At 41.4% G+C, this 18,191-nt stretch overlaps 1 protein-coding gene across 1 annotated transcript; it reads right to left on the reverse strand.

Moving 5' to 3' along the window:
- Positions 1-11,152: 11,152 nt before the first annotated feature.
- On the reverse strand, positions 11,153-17,320 carry HSPA5 (heat shock protein family A (Hsp70) member 5). Its single transcript, XM_072429367.1, has 9 exons — positions 17,163-17,320; positions 15,979-16,160; positions 15,233-15,464; positions 14,099-14,233; positions 13,894-14,006; positions 13,408-13,798; positions 12,911-13,148; positions 12,619-12,786; positions 11,153-12,049 (listed from the first exon to the last, which is right to left on the reverse strand). Exons 2-9 carry the CDS (start codon positions 16,095-16,097, stop codon positions 11,490-11,492), a joined length of 1,956 nt encoding a protein of 651 aa, XP_072285468.1. The 5' UTR covers positions 16,098-16,160; positions 17,163-17,320; the 3' UTR covers positions 11,153-11,489.
- Between the last annotated feature and the right edge of the window lie 871 nt (positions 17,321-18,191).

Raw genomic sequence — 18,191 nt, forward strand, 5'->3', positions numbered from 1 at the left:
CTATCAGGTATCAGAGGGGTTCGTATGATAGATGTAAGCACAGAGCCCCGAGAGGAGAGACCGTATTTAGAGTTATATGTTCTGCATATATTTCTCATGAAAACCATCGGGGACAACAAATCCTTCTCGGGCATTAACCAGGAGGAGCTCCAAAGCATCACATTAGGATGAAGTGGGGAAATCCAAGCTTCCTCCAACTTCCGAGAGTCCCGGACCGCGGTAATCCGCGATCGCTGGTCGCGCGTATTATCGCGCTTCCAGCGATCGCGGATTTCAATGATGAATCAGGGGCATAGTATTTGACCAGGTCCGGAGCCCCCATACCGCCGAGTTTTTTAGGTGTGCAAACCACCGACTTTGAGAGTCTATGACGTTTGTGAGCCCAGATAAAGTTCAAAACGCTAGCCTGTAACTTCCTCAGGGTAAGGAGAGGGATCCGAACCGGGAGGGTTTCAAATATAGGAGCTTGGGTAATAGCATCATCTTCACTGACGCAATTCTCCCCAAGAGCGACAATGAGTGTGCCTTTCATTTATTCAAGTAGGCATTTAGTTCCTGGAACAATAGGGGGAAGTTATAAGAATATAGCTGAGTGTATGTAGCATGTTTTTTGGGTGCCCAAATAGTTTAAGGAGCGCTCCCGCCAGATAAAAGGATAACTATTTTTTAACGCTGACAGTTGCATAGGGGGTATATATAAGGGTAAGGCCTCAGATTTCGAGGAGTTCACCTTATAGCCCGAGACAGTACTAAAGGCACCAAGTTCAGATCACAAATTTGGGAGGGTGGTGGTAGGTTGTGTCAATGTAAGAAGTACATCATCTGCATATAATGAAATTTTGTAGGAGGTATCCTTCACTGTAACACTTTGGATATTGGGGTTGGATCTGATTCTCTCCACCAGGGACTTAACACTAAGAGCAAAGAGTAAGGGAGACAAGGGGCAGCCTTGTTCCGTCCCATTCCGGATGGGGGAATAATTTAGAGGAGGCATGAGGCAACTTAACAGAGGCCGCCGGACAACTGTGGGAGCAACGTATTGCTCTAACAAAAGGGCCGGAAAATCCCATTTTGGTGAGGGTAGAGAACATAAATGGCCAACTAAGTCGGTCAAATGCCTTTTCAGCGTCTAAGCTAAGCACTAGGGAAGGGGTTTTACGTTTGTTGAGGATATCAATAACGTTAATCACTGTCCGGGTGTTATCACTTGCGTGGCGGTGCGGTATGAAACCCGTTTGGTCCCCATGTATACAGAATGGTAAGAGTTTGGAAAGCCTATTAGCCAAAATCTTAGAGTAGATTTTAAGATCTGAATTCAGCAGCGCTATAGGTCTATAACTAGCACAGTCCATCAGATCTTTACCTGGTTTGTGAATCACAGTTATATGGGAATATGACATAGTGGGTGGGACAGGCTTACCTTGGAGAAAGTCATTGAACAGGTCCACCAAATAGGGGAGAAGATTTGGCAAAAAGGTTTATTAGTATAAATACGGTAAACCGTCTGGGCCCGGTGCTTTATGCGAAGGGAGGTGAGAGATGACCTGTGATATTTCATTTCAGTAACTTGTTTATTAAGGTGCTCCAGGTGTTCAGCTTGTAGTGTGGGGAGAGTCAGGTCAGCCAAATAGGAGTTTATACTGGATTGCCAATTGGGGCCCATAGAGTCCTGTATCTGGTGCACCGTACCATATAACTGGTTATATTAGTGCTCAAACCGGGAAGCTATTTGGGACGGGCCATACCGTGGTATCCCCTGTTCATCTTTAATTGCCATGGGGAGGAGTTAATTTGTGTGTCCCTCAACTTGCGTGCCAAGATCAGGGATGTATCTGCCTTGTTGCCTTTATGATAATAAAGTTGCCTAGTTTGCTGCATCACCCAGCTGACCTTCCGAAGCTCCAATGCCCTTAGTTTGGAGCGGAGGGAGGCCACCCTACGTAGGAGGCCCAGGGATGGATTGCTAGTTAGTTTTACCTCTGCAGTCCGCAGTGCCTGTTCCGTCAAGACACGCTCCAGGTTAGAGTTCTTTTTAGGATGAGAACTCAGGGCCACACAATAACCCCGGATAACCGCTTTATGGGCCTCCCAGAGGGTGGAGGTGTGCGTCACAGAGCCTTTATTTTCATCAAAATAATGCTGTATACTTGTAGTAAGGGACATTTTAGTATCCTCATTCTTGAGGAGAAAGTCATTCAACCTCCAATGACAAAGTCTAGTTCTGTTAGGGGCAAAAAGAATCTCCAAGGTGATCAGGGCGTGGTCTGACCAGGAAATGGGATGGATAGCAGCAGAAACACCGTTCCGCAACATTGGCAAATTAACAAATATATAGTCAATGTGGCTATGTGTTTGATGAGGAGGAGAGTAAGAGGGAAACTGTCTGCTTGTGGGGTGGTGAATTCTTCAACTATCATAAAGCTGGTGACGCCTAATCAATTGCCTAAACAATTTAGCGTGTTGCAATACTACCGGAGGTGGAGAAGGTATAGGCAATGACAGTCTATCTTGAGTCGGGGAGAAGATGGAATTAAAATCACCCTCAACAATGAGATAAGTGTGCGTGAACTCCTCTAGAAGGGCCAATGTCTTAGCAAGAAAGCTTGCTTCTCCTTGATTGGGCGCATATATATTACATAGAGTTAAGGGGACACCTCGCAGGTTACCATGCAAGATAAGGAATCTGCCCTCTGGGTCCACAATAGAGTGAGTGGGAGAAAATTAAAAATAATTTTTGAGCAAGATGGCAACCCCTGCTCTCTTTTTAGAAGGAGAGTTGGCTGCATGAGCAGCCGGGTAAAATTTGGATACAAAGTTAAAGGTGCCCGGGCTATCAAAGTGCATCTCCTGTAGGAGTATAATATCCGCCGAATGGCGTTTAAATTCCCGGAGAGCCATGTTCGGCTTGGTATTGGAGTTTAAACCGCGCACATTAAGTGATAAAACTTTAGTAGCCATCAGAGTGTTTTATCTACTGATCGCTGCTCAGACCCCCGCATAACCCAGACCGACAGGAGGTAAAATTGGCCGTGAGCTCCCAGGTGCATACAGGAGACTAGAGGGGAGGGTAAACACTGAAACAACAATACCAAAAAACACAAAACCAAGTCAAAGCCGTCGCGCGTTAGCGACCAGGGGGTGCTTGTTACCCACTGGTCCCTGAGCCCTTATCAGGGCACACAGGGAACAAACATGGCTGGCGAGTACACAAACACTCCCAGAGGGGAGAAGGACCCAACAGTCCCCAAGACAACCACCAGAGCACCAGTGAATCATCAAGAAACAACATGGTCGACACCGGCTGTTTGAGTAGTACAATGGCCCAGGAGGGGGCCCCCCAGCCCGCCCGGCTAGACTGGGCCAGGCGTGGGAACCCCCCAGGGGGCCGTAGGGCATGTAAAACATATCAATAACAGGGCAAGGCTATGCAGCTGAGAAAGAGAAAAAAAAAAAGACAAATTAAACCTCTCTGTGACCGCCAGCCCAACCACAAACATACGGATGGGCGGGAGACCAGGGCAATCTGACCAAAAATAACATTCCCTGAGAAAGAACACCTATTATAGACCATAAAATCACAGACTATAAAATCATTCAAGTACGAATTCACAGTTATAAACCTGAGCATAAAGAGAGTCAGTAAGCAATCATCAAAAAGTGCAAAAACTTCAGTCGCAATAGCATAAAGCTGGGCAAAACATTAGTAGGAAGTATCCGTCCAAAGGCAGAGGAGGCAGCTCACACTGAGGTGGGCCACAGCAGCACAAGAAGCAGTAAAAAGGTTATGGGATCGGAGCCCAATCAATGCTGTCCACTGTCTCGAGGAAGAGGGGGCAAAGGAGAATGCCGGATCCTGTGCCTGGGACGCTTCTTGAAAGTGGCCACCTGCCAAGGTGAGGGTAGAACAGGTAGGGGTTCCTCGGGTTCCCAACCTAGAAGATTAGGCTTGTTAATCCCCAAATCTGGGCAGAAGGAAGAAAGGTCCTCTGGGTAACGCAATACAGCAGATTTCCCATCATGTCGCGCTCTCAGGCTGAACGGAAAGCCCCATCTATAAGGAATGCGGTTATCACGCAGGGTGGTTAGGAGTGGTTGCAGGAGGCGTCTCTGTTACAAAGTGTGCCAGGACAAGTCCTGAAAGAGCTGTAATGGAGCCCCATCAAACTCCAAACTGCGCATGTTCTGCGCCGCAGCCATGATTGCATCCTTCAATTGCATCCTTCAAAGCAGGCTGCCTCGAGGCCCCATAGACCATAAGAACGCCAATTTCCTGTGCGGGAGGGCGCCCCAAGAGGCAATTAAAGTAAGCCTGCAGCACCAACTTCAGATCTGTAGATTGGGTAGCTTCTGGTAGGCCCCGGACCCTAATATTATTTTTGCGAATTTTATTGTCCATATCTTCCACGTGGCGATAAAGATCTCTAATTTTCAAGTGATAGTCACTGGATCTAAGGGTGAGAGCCTCAATATCCCCCTTCGCCTGCTGTAGACCTTCATCTATATCCTCCACTTTTCCAGCTAGGGAGTGAAAGTCAGCACCCAGGACCCCAGCAGCATTTGCAGATGTTGGCGCCATGGTGGGTTTCAGGAGTCAGCACTATATCCCGGTCCCCGTTTGCGATGTAAAGGGGGTTCAATAGGTATAGTCTCAGCTGGAGGTGTTTCTGAGGTTTGGCTGCGGGCGTATGTAGAGGGGCCCAAAGGGGGAAATCCTCCCTGCTCAGGTTAGGTGGGCCAGGATTGTGCAGTACTAGAGTCTCTGTGGGCATTCCCCCCACAGGAGAGGAAGCCGCCCCAGGTCTAAATGCTGTCGGTACCGTATCATCCAAAGGAGTATAGGGGCCCCCAGGTGAATAGGAGCTTCCCCCAGTAAGAGGCCTGTCAGGGGAAGATGAAGCCCCCGAGGAGGGAGAGTGATTCACCCTGTCGCAGTCTTCAGCTGCTCGGTCCTCCGATGCAGCCCTCTGGGAAGCCAGTGCAGGCTGATGTGTGCTGGGAGAGGAGCCCTCGATCCCTGCTGCAGCCAGCTCCTGGCCAGATCCACTCCCGACCACTGCACTCCACGTGGCCTGTGTGGAGGAGAAAGCTGGCGCCATCTTGGGCTGCTGAGGAGTCGTCCGAGTGTCCCCCACGAAAGCCCGGATCGGGGGCTGAGATGCCGGTGGACGCTGTACAGGGGTGGGGGGAGGCTTCCCCCCGTTAGACTTCTTTGCCCTGCCCATCGGAGAGGTGAGTATCTGCCCGCTATAGCGAAGAAACAGCCCGGTGCCTGCAGAGCTGGGATCTCACGCAGCCATCCCCAGAGACCCCACCAAGCCACACTACTTTAACACAATAGCTTCTTTTAATGCTATGAATTCTGTCTTTATTACCTCTTTGAAATGTTTGTCCTGCATAAATATTTTCTAATCCAGTTTTCCACCCTTGATATGCCAAAATTGCATATTGGTTTGGTATTTTTTGAATGCAATATTTGTTGGCCCATTTTTGAACTATTTTGGCTTTACATGGAAGTGTGGGTTTACATGTGTTTTATTTGTTGTTGTTTTGTCATTTAGTGTAAATTTTAGTGATGTGTGTTTTTTTTATGTGTTTTTATATTTTATTGTGACCTTTTAGCAAATGTTTCTTTTGAATAAAGTTGTTTTGTACACACGGCAGATTTTCGCCCGATATTTGGCCGATGCCGATTATCGGGCGATAAAAATCTGCCGTGTGTACGTAGCTTTACACAAACAAACATTAAGCATTAAAGATTCAAACTGACCTGTAAAATGGACTGGAAAGGTACACAGAACAGGGCGCAGGTGTGCGCTAATCAGTTGCTATCACCTCACCATTGAGGTTAATATTTACTCCTGAATGGCGCAGCTGAAATCTAATTCGCCCTATTTGGCGTATTCGAGATCTTTGCAAGAGACCAGCAGGCGAGTTCACTAGAACTCAGGCCCAACTCGCGCTAATAGAGCTTGCTTACCGGAGCGTACGTGCATTTCATTGATGAATCAGGGCTATACTGTCAGCTCAAATTCAACTAAATGCAGTCACATTGATTGGGAGGCGTTTCATAATACAGATGAACAATTACACAAAACACAGCCAAAACAACCCAGGAGTTTATTAAAGCAAAGAAGTGAAATTCTTGAATGGCCAAGTCACTATAGTACCAGTAGTGTGTGTTTAGATGCATGTGTGTCAAAAAGTGAAACTTTTAGTGTGTTCTTTGCATAAAATTTTTTTGCAGTGGAAGCACAATGTGTTTGTCTTTCGGTCCTTATTGCTAGGTCAGATCTGACACCTCTTTCTTTAGAATCAGGTGGATTCAGTGGAGAAGTGGCTGTGCTGGTTGATGCTGAGGCAGGGTTGGCTGAGGATGATCTTTGTGTTGTTGATGACGTGGACGGAGTGCTTGGCGAGCTCTGCAGCTGTCTGACAAAGGCTGCAGCGACTGGGTATCGGGGAACCCTTTCTGCTCAATATGCACCTTGATGAGGGAATTTCCTAGCTCTTCAAGAAACATTCTCCGCTTGTTAATTTTGGTTGAGTTCCACCCCAGGTGGATATGGGTCCACAACACAAAGGCATTGTACACAGACACATCTAAGATTTTATTATTAATAAACAGGATTTATATAGTGCCAACATATTACGCAGCACTGTACATTAAATAGTCGTTGCAAATGACAGACTAATACAGGCAGTGATACAGGAGGAGAGGACCCTGCCCCAAAGAGCTTACAATCGAAGATGTTATAAAACACAACCATTGGCCATCTCCTGTTTTTTTGCTGAGAAGTGTAGGTGGCAGTAGGCTTGTCCAGGTTGTCCACTCCTCCTTTGTATTTATTGTAATCCAGGATAAGTATGAGCTTTTTGTCAGTTCTTGATGACACAGCTGCATGTTTGTTAAAAGTGGACATAAGTATGAAACAGCAGCGGTGGTGTTTGTAAATGCAAATTTTGAAGAAAAGGAGTCCTGCCCCACACCTGCAAAATTTTATTTGGCAGTTCAGGTTTATTTTTTCTCATTGTGCCTACTACGGTAACTTTCCTTCTGAGAAGTTCTTGTCCAAGGTCATAGCTGGTAAAAAAAATTGTCACACATGATATTGTGACCCCGCAGTCCAGTGGTCATATTGAGGACTACACGTTTTCCCTGTTTTTTCTCTGGGATGCCACTTTCAGGTTCACCTGTGTAAAGCTGTAAATTCCATGCATAGCTTGTTTTTGTATCACAGGCTGCTTAGATTTTTATCCCGTATTTGCCTGGCTTACTGGGCATGTATTGCTGGAAGGGGCATTTTCCACACAAAGGGACAAAACGTTCATCTACTGTCACCTGAGGCCCAAATTGAAACATCAGTGGAAGGAGCTGCACCCATCTCTCCCAGACATCCCTGATGGGAGCAAGCTTGTCAGCTTTTGCTCTAGTATATATGTTGTCAAATTTTAGGACTCTGAGAATTGATATCATTCGAAAGGTCAGAAGTGACATTGTTGACTGGAAAAGTTTGAGTGGCCTCATTACAGGATCTGTACACTCCAGCGAGAACACCAATATAAGCATCCAGGCATTCCTCATCAATGCCATTCCACATGTCTCCATGGACTTTTTTTCCTTTAAGGTTTGTCATAGAAATTATGACCTTTTTTAATGACAACGTCATGAACAATTCAAAACATGTCTTGATGTCACTTATTCTAGTCACAGGAAACCTTGTGATCCCAGGGGTCATTTTAGTGTGTGTATGATTTCAGTTTTGTCACTAATTATTGTTATATTTTCTTATAATATTATACCCGGGTCGAAACTGACCCTAAACAACACAAAGGTCATAACTTTTACCACAGGATTTAGTGAAATTGATTTTTTTTTTTAATTTTGTTTACATAGAGGATACTGACAAAGTAAAAAACCTCAATGCAATAATCAAATTTATGTGGTACTTATATTCATTTAAAAATGAAAATGGGTCACAAATGACCCGAAGTATATAGGAAGGTTAAAACATTAACCTAGTTAAATTATGTGGTTCTAGAAAAGCATCCAGCTTTGTCTTAAAGCAATTTGTAGTAGTTGCTGAAACTACTTCCTCGTGAAGCCTATTCCACATTTTCACAGACCTTACAGTGAAGAATCCTTTCCTTATCCAGAGATTAAACTTCTTTTCCTCCAAACACAAAGAGGAAGACCCAAATCAGGAAGAGAACCATTTATGTATGTATACAGGGTGATCATATCCCCCTAAAACTTCTCAAGGAAGCATAGATTCAGTTCAGTTTCTCGTAGCAGAGCTCCTTTATTCCATGTTAGTTGCCCTTCTCTGCACTCTCTCACTCTCGATTTTTTTTTTTTTTGTGAACTGGTACCCAAAATTATGTCTCGATCTTTGCAGTCTATTCCTCTTTTACCTCCTGGGCAGTTAATTTCTGTCCATATTTATGCCTCTAAACAATAAATTAAATAAATTAAAAAAAATAAATTTAATAAATTTTGACATGATTTTGTGTTCCAAACTTTATTATACTAATATATTTTACTGTAAAATAAATTTTCATAAAAGACAATGTACTGCTTTTAGACATAGAAATTCAGTGTATTGCATTCAATACAGTTATTTTGTATTGAATGCAATACAAAATATTTGACATTCCCGTCGGGCCCCTAGTGGTGGCTGTACGCGCCAACATCACTGGGAACTCCCGGGGAAGGTCAGCGCACTCGCCGGGGGACAGATCGATAAAGAGGATGCGGCTAGAGGATAGCAGAAGCCTTGAGAACGCCGATGGGACCAGGCATTTTTTACTTTTTTAACTACCTTGAGTGCGACTCGGGGTTACTGCTTTCAGCTTGTTTTTTTTTTTTTTTTTTTTTTTACCCAGAGTCACACTCTGGGTTACTGCTGGGCAGGTTAATACAAGAAAGTACTTTGCTAGCTTTAGATATTTCAGAGTTGAGGACAATATTCTCTTCCAGTCCAAGTCATGGAGAACCACATTTACCAATAGAAACATTGCTCTCTTAAAATGGAAGTAAGAGGACCCAGCCAGAGGATGGCAGGAGCCTTGAGGATGCCGATGGGACCAGGTGTTTGTTTTTAACTTTTTTCAACTACCCGAAGTGTGACTCAGGGTTACTGACTTTTTTTTTTCCCACACTCTAGGTTACAGCTGGGGAGGTTAATACAAGTAAGTACTTTGCTAGGTTTAGATATTTCAGATTGGGATTGCATGCTAGTATCAAATGTATGATCTACCAGAATCCTCAGATCCTTTTTGATTCCTGACTCCCTCAAATGTTTTCCCCCTAGACGGTATGAAGCACGCTTGTTGTTAGCCCCGTATCTTTACATTTCTCAATGCTAAATATCAGTTGCCACATGGCTGCCCAATCAAACAGTACATCCAGGTCGGCTTGTAGATTATAGACATCCTGTATGGACTTCATTCAACTACTACTCCACGGTCTACCTGTTTCCTCATAAAAAAAAATTAGTAAAGTTGTTTGACAACTTTGATCTGTCTTCAATTCAATCACTTAGAAAAAAATATTATAACAGAAACTCCTCTATGTGGTTCTTTATCAAACTCACTAGAACCTTTCCAACTATGGGCGTTAAACTTACTGGTCTGTAGTTACTTGGTAATGAACCACATTGGCCTTACACCAATCCATTAATACCATGTCAGTGATTAAAGAGTCTCTAAAAATTAGAAACAACCAAGCTAAGCTCTTTGAGGACATGTAGATGGAATCTATCAGGTCTTGGTGCTTTATCAATCTTAATTTTGTCCAATTGTTTCTCAAGTGTATAGTAAATCTGCCTTTTCTTTAGCCCCCAATTACCAACCATGAGACATTCTTTAAGGGGCCTATATCTGATCTCTTTGCTATAATTAGATTTATACTTTTTTTTATATCGTTTATTGTGTTCTTTAAAAAAAATTTAAATTATGAAGTTAATCCATTCATCATTATATTTTTTGGAATAGCCCTATTTTGATTCTTTATAGCTTTTTTAACAATAGTTGTGTGCTATAAAAGTTTAAAAGGATAAAATTCAAACCTATCACTAACTGGAATATATTTTGCACAGTGTTTGCGTAGAATAGACTTCAAACATTCCAATTTCTGTTCAGTGTTCTTTGAGGACAATATTCTCTTCCAGTCCAAGTCATGGAGAGCAAGAACAGAGTATCATTTCAAGTTGGGGCTTCTTTAAGCTGTACTATAAAACCATGTTGGATTAAATGCATAAGATTACACCCGTTTGCTGTACCTGTAGTACCAATACTCCAGTCAATGACAGGGTAGTGAGCCCTGTCAGAACAGCCCTGTTCCAGCCTTTGCAAGCCTTTCGACCTGTGCAAGTAGTTGATTCTCTTTTTCTTTCTTCACTTATGTACTATCACAGATGTAGTAGGCATTAGGTGATCCATTGTGCAACAGCATTTCCTCTGTGTGCCCTCTTTTCCTCTCCTGTGGAGCATTTCCTCTCCTGTGGAGCAATGAAGTACTATCCTGAGCTCTAGGAGGCCTAACATTTATTACACGTTATGAAACCACTGCTGCCCACTCTGTTTGGCCTAAGCACTTGTTAGCCAGCTGCTACTACTAAATCTCAGCATGTCAATATATCATTTTACTCTTAAATAACAGAGTGACAGTGGTATTCCAATGAAGCCGAGAATTAAGCAAGATTGATGTTAATATTGGAGCTTTAACCCCCTGCATTAGTGTCAGAGGCACATCTTTATCCTAATTCTTGAAAATTATTCTAATTATTGTGCCGAAACAACTGCTGCAGTTGCACACATTAAACTTTGCTTACAGCCATTCCAAAAGAAAGTGGGGTACCCTCCTGGCACAGTTTAACCAGACGGCCCTAAAAACCTCCAGCTCCTCACTATCTTGAGAATAATTGGGGCGCTGCCACATAAGGTATGACCAGAGTTGTCTTTAAATTAGGAAGGTCTTTGCAATAGCCTTATATCTAGAAAGGTCCAAGAAAAGAAACTGTCAGAGCTATTGGTACCAGTAATTGATAAAGAAAAAAAAAATATATATATATTTAAAAAGTGCAGTTAGTTTTAAAAGAAACAGCATTTTATCAAAAGTCCCAATGAATAATAAGGTTTCCATACAAGTGAGTAATTTAATTATCAAACATTTATTGTGGTCATTGATGGTAGAAAAAAGTTCTACATAGAAGCTCATGACCAAAATATTTCAATAAATAAAACATTTGACCAAATTTATTAACTTTTTCACACCCTACCCTCCCAAATGCAACATCCACCCTTCCCCAGGGAAGTAACCAACCAAAAAAATAATAATCTGGATGAACAACTGCTAACGAAAAGCAGTAAACAGCTCAGCATTTGTCTCCACTGTAGTGAAGAATCCACATGAACAGAGTAACGTGTTCAAATATTTAAAAAAAAAAGTTCCTGAGTCCAGTATTTACAGTATTCAAAAGATAACAGACCTATAACTCATCCTTCTCATGGTCATCTCCTTCAGGAGGTGGTCCGCCTGCCCCACCATATAATTTACCAACAATTGGTTGAACAATATCCTCCAACTCCTTCTTTTTAACCTTGAAATCTTCTATGTCTGCATCTTGATGGCTCTCTAACCATTCAATCTTTTCTTCTACTGCCTTTTCAATTGTTTCCTTATCTTCAGATGACAGCTTTCCACCAAGTTTCTCTTTGTCTCCAATTTGATTTTTTAATGAATACGTGTAACTTTCCAGCTCATTTCGTGCATCAATACGCTCTTTAAGTTTCTTATCGTCTTCTGCGAACTTTTCTGCATCATTTACCATCCTTTCAATTTCGTCTGGAGTTAGTCGATTCTGATCATTGGTAATGGTTATCTTATTTTTATTGCCAGTACCTTTGTCCTCTGCTGTAACACGTAAGATACCATTTACATCAATCTCAAATGTAACTTCAATCTGAGGTACACCACGGGGAGCAGGAGGGATACCAGTAAGGTCAAAAGTGCCCAGTAGATGGTTATCCTTGGTAAGTGGACGTTCACCTAGAAGAACAAACAAATAAAATTTACTGTTAAACACTATAAAAAGCAAGTGCATTCAACATGAAATTGAAAGGCAGTAACCTACAGCCCTTCACCAAAATCCACACATTTATGAAAGGTTGCTCTAACTGCACATAACGTCTGTGTAAATTCCGCACTAAATGTTTGCGCTATATAAATCCTGTTTAATATTAATAATCAAAATCTTTAGTGTTGACATTGGGAAAGGATAAAAAGTTATATCTGTTTTTTTATATCCCACATGAAATACTTTACAAAGAAGGGTTTATAGAACAACCATCCTCTATGGCAACACAGTTCCTATCCAACCCTGATGGCTGCCAAAGCCTAACTCTCCAGGGGAGTGATTAGAATAAATACAAACTGCTTTCAGGCAATGACTCTTCACACCCCTTGCAAATGCCATTAAACAGCCTAACAGACTCAAATTCTATGTATGAATAGGTATTTCTATCCACAGGCACTGCAAGTTCATATGGGGGGGGCATAAAAAGAGGTGGTCTTCACACAGCCTCAACTTCTAAAACCAAAATGCTGAACTTGGTTACCTTCATAAACCTTTATTGTGACAGTAGGTTGATTATCAGACGCTGTGGAGAAGATCTGTGACTTTTTAGTAGGCACAACAGTGTTCCTAGGGATGAGCTTTGTCATGACACCACCAACAGTTTCAATACCGAGTGTCAGAGGACACACATCAAGAAGAACCAGGTCACCTGAAAAATACAGTTAAGAAGAATGAATCAGGAGATGTTTGTCAAGAAAGGATGGACTAGGATAAAAGATTTATATTTTTAAATCCCCCCCACTTCAGCTCATTTGTTTTAAATAGTTGCATACCAGTGTCCTGGTCCCCAGAAAGTACACCAGCTTGGACAGCAGCACCGTAAGCTACAGCCTCATCAGGATTAATGCCACGAGATGGTTCTTTGCCATTGAAAAATTCCTTAACTAGTTGTTGAATTTTAGGAATACGGGTGGAACCTCCCACAAGCACAATTTCATCTATGTCTGATTTCTTTAGATCGGCATCTTCAAGAACTTTTTGCACTGGTTTTAAGGTAGAACGGAAGAGGTCCTAGAAAAAAAAAAATCATAGATAAAAATTACAAAAATGTTTGAATATTGAATGCAGATACCTTCAGAAGTTGTTATGCCATCTGCCAAGCCAAGTGCCCAGCTGGTCTGAACAGCAAAGTTATGACACTTCCTGCTAGTGACCATCTGGGCACTGAAGAGGACAATGAGTACTACTAGCAGTCCAGTTATCCTTGCACCCACCCATCCCCAGCAAACTTCCTAAAATAGTACTGCAGCTTCAGGCAACAAATTCTTACCATGTTTAGCTCTTCAAACTTGGCACGGGTAAGGGTTTCAGAAAAGTCTTCTCCTTCAAAGAAGGATTCAATCTCAATCTTGACTTGATGTTGAGAAGACAAGGCTCTCTTGGCCTTTTCAACTTCACGACGTAGCTTTTGGACAGCCCTGTTGTCTTTGCGCACATCTTTGCCGGTTTTTTTTTTGTAGAGCTTGATAAAGTGTTCCATGACACGCTGGTCGAAGTCTTCTCCTCCAAGATGGGTATCCCCATTGGTAGCCACAACTTCAAAAACTCCATTGTCTATTGTAAGCAAGGACACATCAAAGGTACCACCACCAAGATCAAAGACAAGAATGTTCTTCTCTCCTTCCTTCTTATCTAGGCCATAAGCAATAGCAGCAGCAGTTCTGCAATGCAGGAAAAAGAACACATTACAACATCAACAGATTAAAAATGTATCAAATTCTTTAGGTTCTGCTTTAAACAAAATTAGGGTACTTACGGCTCATTAATAATCCTCATTACATTAAGGCCTGCAATAGTTCCAGCATCCTTTGTAGCTTGACGTTGGGCATCATTGAAGTAGGCAGGTACAGTGACAACCGCATGTGTAACCTAAGACAAATTAGGTGTAAGTACCATACATTAAACAGCAAAACACTTGATAGACATTTTATATGAAAAATCCGGCAATAAAATGTGTATACCTTTTTGCCTAAATAAGCCTCAGCAGTCTCCTTCATCTTAGTGAGAACCATAGCAGAGATTTCTTCTGGAGCAAATGTTTTTCTCTGATCACCAATGTCAACTGCAATATAGGGTTTTGTTTTCTTTTCAGCAACCTAGTAAAAGAGCATACCACAAATTAGGGAAAAGGCATTCTGGAGATAAATATCCAGAAAATGTTTTGTTTAGAATAAAACATTTCAAGGATAACTGAAAAAATATATATATTTTTTAATATTTTGGTCTACCAGTCATAAAATGTTGCAGCTACATTATTTTATTTTTAAGTCCAAGTACATAAACTTTCCTGCAGATTTTGCTAACATTCTAGCATGGTTCTGACTTCTCATGTTAAATTATTTTTGAAAACATTTGTTACCAGCCATCTTCTGTGAACTAAAAACCAATTCTCCTCTATGCAATGGAGATGAGGCAAGAAATGGTTGTAGTACAAATACGCTAAAATTAGGGGTCATATGTATAAAGCCTAAGATGCAATTAGCACGCAGGTGGGAGGCCTGGGAGTTTCAGTCTCCCCGTCTGTCATGCTCATTACTCTATTTTGATAGGCAGTCCACAAGACTCCTGATTTACCCCTTCTACCAAGACCAAATAGCCTAACTGGTATACTAGATGCCTTTTTTTGTCATGAACATTCCAACAACCAAACCTACGTGTTTTGAATGAGCTTAGCAAGGGGTACTAATTGAATTGGTACCAAGTTAGCAAACCTTGGGTTCAGATATACTATAAGACTGTAGTGCATCTCTATAGAGACTGTGCAGTACAGTAAGCCACAAGTTACCAGTTGTTTGTGCATTACCTAAATTAGTTATTATAGTTACAAATACAATAGAAAAGAATTGCATGCCATAATGACACGTGTCCATTAATATGGTACAAATATAGATTTGGTTTAACATATTAGGGTTGATTTACTACAGGAATAGACACTGTTGCTTATGAAAATTATTATTTTCCTATTTTAATGAAAAAGGTAAAGCTGCTTCCAACCTGATTAGCCAAAACATGTGTGATGGAAATAAAAAAAAAAACTTTATGTGAACAATTTTTACTGCTTTAGTGAAATAGGCCTATTGAATATTTAGGCTTACCGTAAAAGGCAGATACTTTATATCCTGTTGTACAGATGGGTCATTCCAAGTGCGACCAATCAAACGTTTGGCATCAAACACTGTGTTTTCAGGATTGGAAGTCAGCTGGTTCTTGGCAGCATCTCCAATCAAACGTTCACCTTCAGGAGTAAAAGCTACATAGGAGGGTGTGATTCTGTTACCCTGGTCATTGGCAATAATCTCTACACGTCCGTTCTTGAATACTCCAACACTGCAAAAATAAAGTAATAATTCAGGCCACTGTCAATTCAGGGAAAAAAAAAAAGATTTGTTGCTCTTGGCAACAAATCTTTTCTTTCTCTTAAAAATGGTAATTTTTTTGTGATTCAAGCTTATATTCCCAGAGGTAAAACATTCTTTACTCATAGCAACTACAGCTAGCTTTTTTTAATATTCAACAACAGAACAAGACTGGGAGGTGCATACATCCCAGGCTTAATTTTATAGCATGAAGTAAATTTGTCCTGATCTTTACTGATGTAACTCATAAAAGTTTCCTATTTGCAGTGAAAGTGCAAGGCAAGGGGTGTCAACATATCTCCTATTTGTAAGCTCTTCTGGCCGGGGTCCTCTCCTTCTCCTGTGTCACTGTCTGTATCTGTCTGTCATTTGCCACCCCTTGTGTAATATGTTGGAATGTTGTGTTAATAACACAAATTTTACACTACTTCTACAGACCAACTTCAAAATCAAAGCATGCATTACTAGCCTACAAAACTACATACCATGAGTAGGTTGTTCCCAAATCAATGCCAATCACGGTGCCAACATCTTCCTTCTTATCATCGTCATCGGCAGCAAAAGTGCTGGCAATAACCAGCAACAGAATAAATAAAAACCTCATTTCTTTTTCTTTTTTTTAACCACAATGAAAAGATGTAAAGTCTATGCAGATGGCAACACCTTGCTGCAAGAAAAAAAAAAGCAATAAATTAAATTACAAGTTCATTTATTAAACACAAGAGATTTATGTTAAAGCACATGAATTGATTGCAAAAACATAATGATTAGTAGGCAGGAAAGATGAAGGGCGGTGACACTTTTACAACTCCCCCCCCCCTTCTTCCCTAACCAATGAAAAGCCAAGCTGATGAATCATGGGCAGAATGAAAGAAGCTTCCAGAGACAGCAAGGCAACCCATTTTCTCTCTCATTTTCCTCTACAATATGCAAACTGCATGGAGCTTTTGTTTATTCATTCACTGGTAAAATTACAATTATTTCTCTCTATGGACTAAACTACAGATATGAACAATATGCATACACAGCTATATCATAATGTAAATGAGCAGAGATTTTTTGGCAATTTACAGTCAGACTACCGCAAAGCTTGTCATTTCTTACTGTGCCTTATATATGTATTGTTCTCAGATATCATTGTGTAAATATCCAGAACCAATAGAAGAAATCTGACACACACTAAAAAAGCCACAGATTTAAAAGAAGTGGCATCCTGTAAAACAATATACTTGTAGACAGAAAACGTGAAAAAACTTCTGAGAAACATATTACAGCAATACATTTCAGCACTTGCTCCCAACATGACAAATGAAACACATAGGATTACTGCTACCAGGTTTTCTAAAATAGACCTTTACTTAAAATACTAAATACACAGTGAATATTTCATCTGCTAATAACCTGGTATCCACCATTTTCATGCAATAGTGTAACAAACTGAGCCATGGCCATCCATGATCGTCATGATGAAGAGCACATTGGCAGACAAATGCTGTCACATTTATGTCACGTTAGATCCTGATTATCTACCAACAACTATGTACCGCAAGTGCCTACCCACCCACATACAAAATAATTCAAATGTCTATTCTCATACATATGAAAACTCAAACCTAAAGCAAAATGTCTCAGTGCCTGATCCCCTGGTACCCACTACTTTCCAACTTACCGGTAGCAAAAGAAGCCTCTTAATCGCTCTCTCCAATTTTGTATTTGCAGATAGGACTTGACTGACGTACTACGCTCCGTTAGTCTAGTTTTATACCCTCCCGGCCGGCCAAAGTCGTGGAGGGCAGCGATTGGTTACAGCATCACGCGTTGGACTGCGTCGATTGGAGAACAGATCCCAAGCTGTCGGCAGCGGATTCGCACACGCTTTAGTGACGTCACACGTCGTGCTGGTTCAACGTTATCCTCTAATAAATACCTCCGCCTTCTAAAAGCATTTGACCAATACGAAAGCTGTCCGTGGCATCACAACTATGTCGATTGGTTAGTTGATCCATCTGATAGGTCCTAATTATTTTCTGGAAGATTCAGCTTCACGTAAATTTCGTCAGAATGTCGTCAGATTGAAACCTGTATCTATGGTCAATGTGTTTTGTAATTTTCAAGATGCCGGATTTGGGTGGTATTTTCACCCTGATAATTATGTATTTCACGTTTGTTGTGAAAGACGAGCTAGAAGGCATTACTAGCTTGAATACACACGTAATCAATGCACATTCAACTGCATTCCTGGGAAAGCAGCATAAATATTAAAAGAAATGCATATCAACAGATAAATTCCTTCTAATGAAGCTTGTTTGAGAAACATAGTAAAATTGTGTACCCAAACATTCTGAATCCCATTGGGTAGTTATCTAGAATGAATGAAGGCAAATGTTTTAGTTTTTCATTAATGCAGACCTAAACTCAATTTTTTTACTTTACATAACAAGGTGGACAACCCTTTTTATATAAAGTAGAAATTGCAGTCTTTTTTTGCAGCATGTCCCCTTTCTGTCTTGATCAAGACATGAATGGGAGTGCAGAGCCTCCAGGGATAAAAAGTCAGGCATCCCAAGAAGCAATGGCTGCCCTTACACATGCCCAATCTCGCAGAAGGAGGCAACATGCGCAGTGAGATTGGCACTCTTGTTTTACCTCCTCTACGTCAACCGATCTCGCACATGCACAGTGCGAGATCAGGTGATGT

The sequence above is a fragment of the Pyxicephalus adspersus genome, chromosome Z (genome assembly GCF_032062135.1).
Source record: "Pyxicephalus adspersus chromosome Z, UCB_Pads_2.0, whole genome shotgun sequence".
Taxonomy (NCBI): Eukaryota; Metazoa; Chordata; class Amphibia; order Anura; family Pyxicephalidae; genus Pyxicephalus; species Pyxicephalus adspersus.

Coding starts and splice junctions, on each gene's coding strand:
- HSPA5 (XM_072429367.1), bottom strand. CDS start 16,097: ATGAGGTTTTTATTTATTCTGTTGCTGGTTATTGCCAGCACTTTTGCT. Junction 14,007..14,098: donor AGGCTTATTTAGGCAAAAAG/GTATACACATTT, acceptor AATTTGTCTTAG/GTTACACATGCGGTTGTCAC. Junction 12,050..12,618: donor CACAATAAAGGTTTATGAAG/GTAACCAAGTTC, acceptor TTGTTCTTCTAG/GTGAACGTCCACTTACCAAG.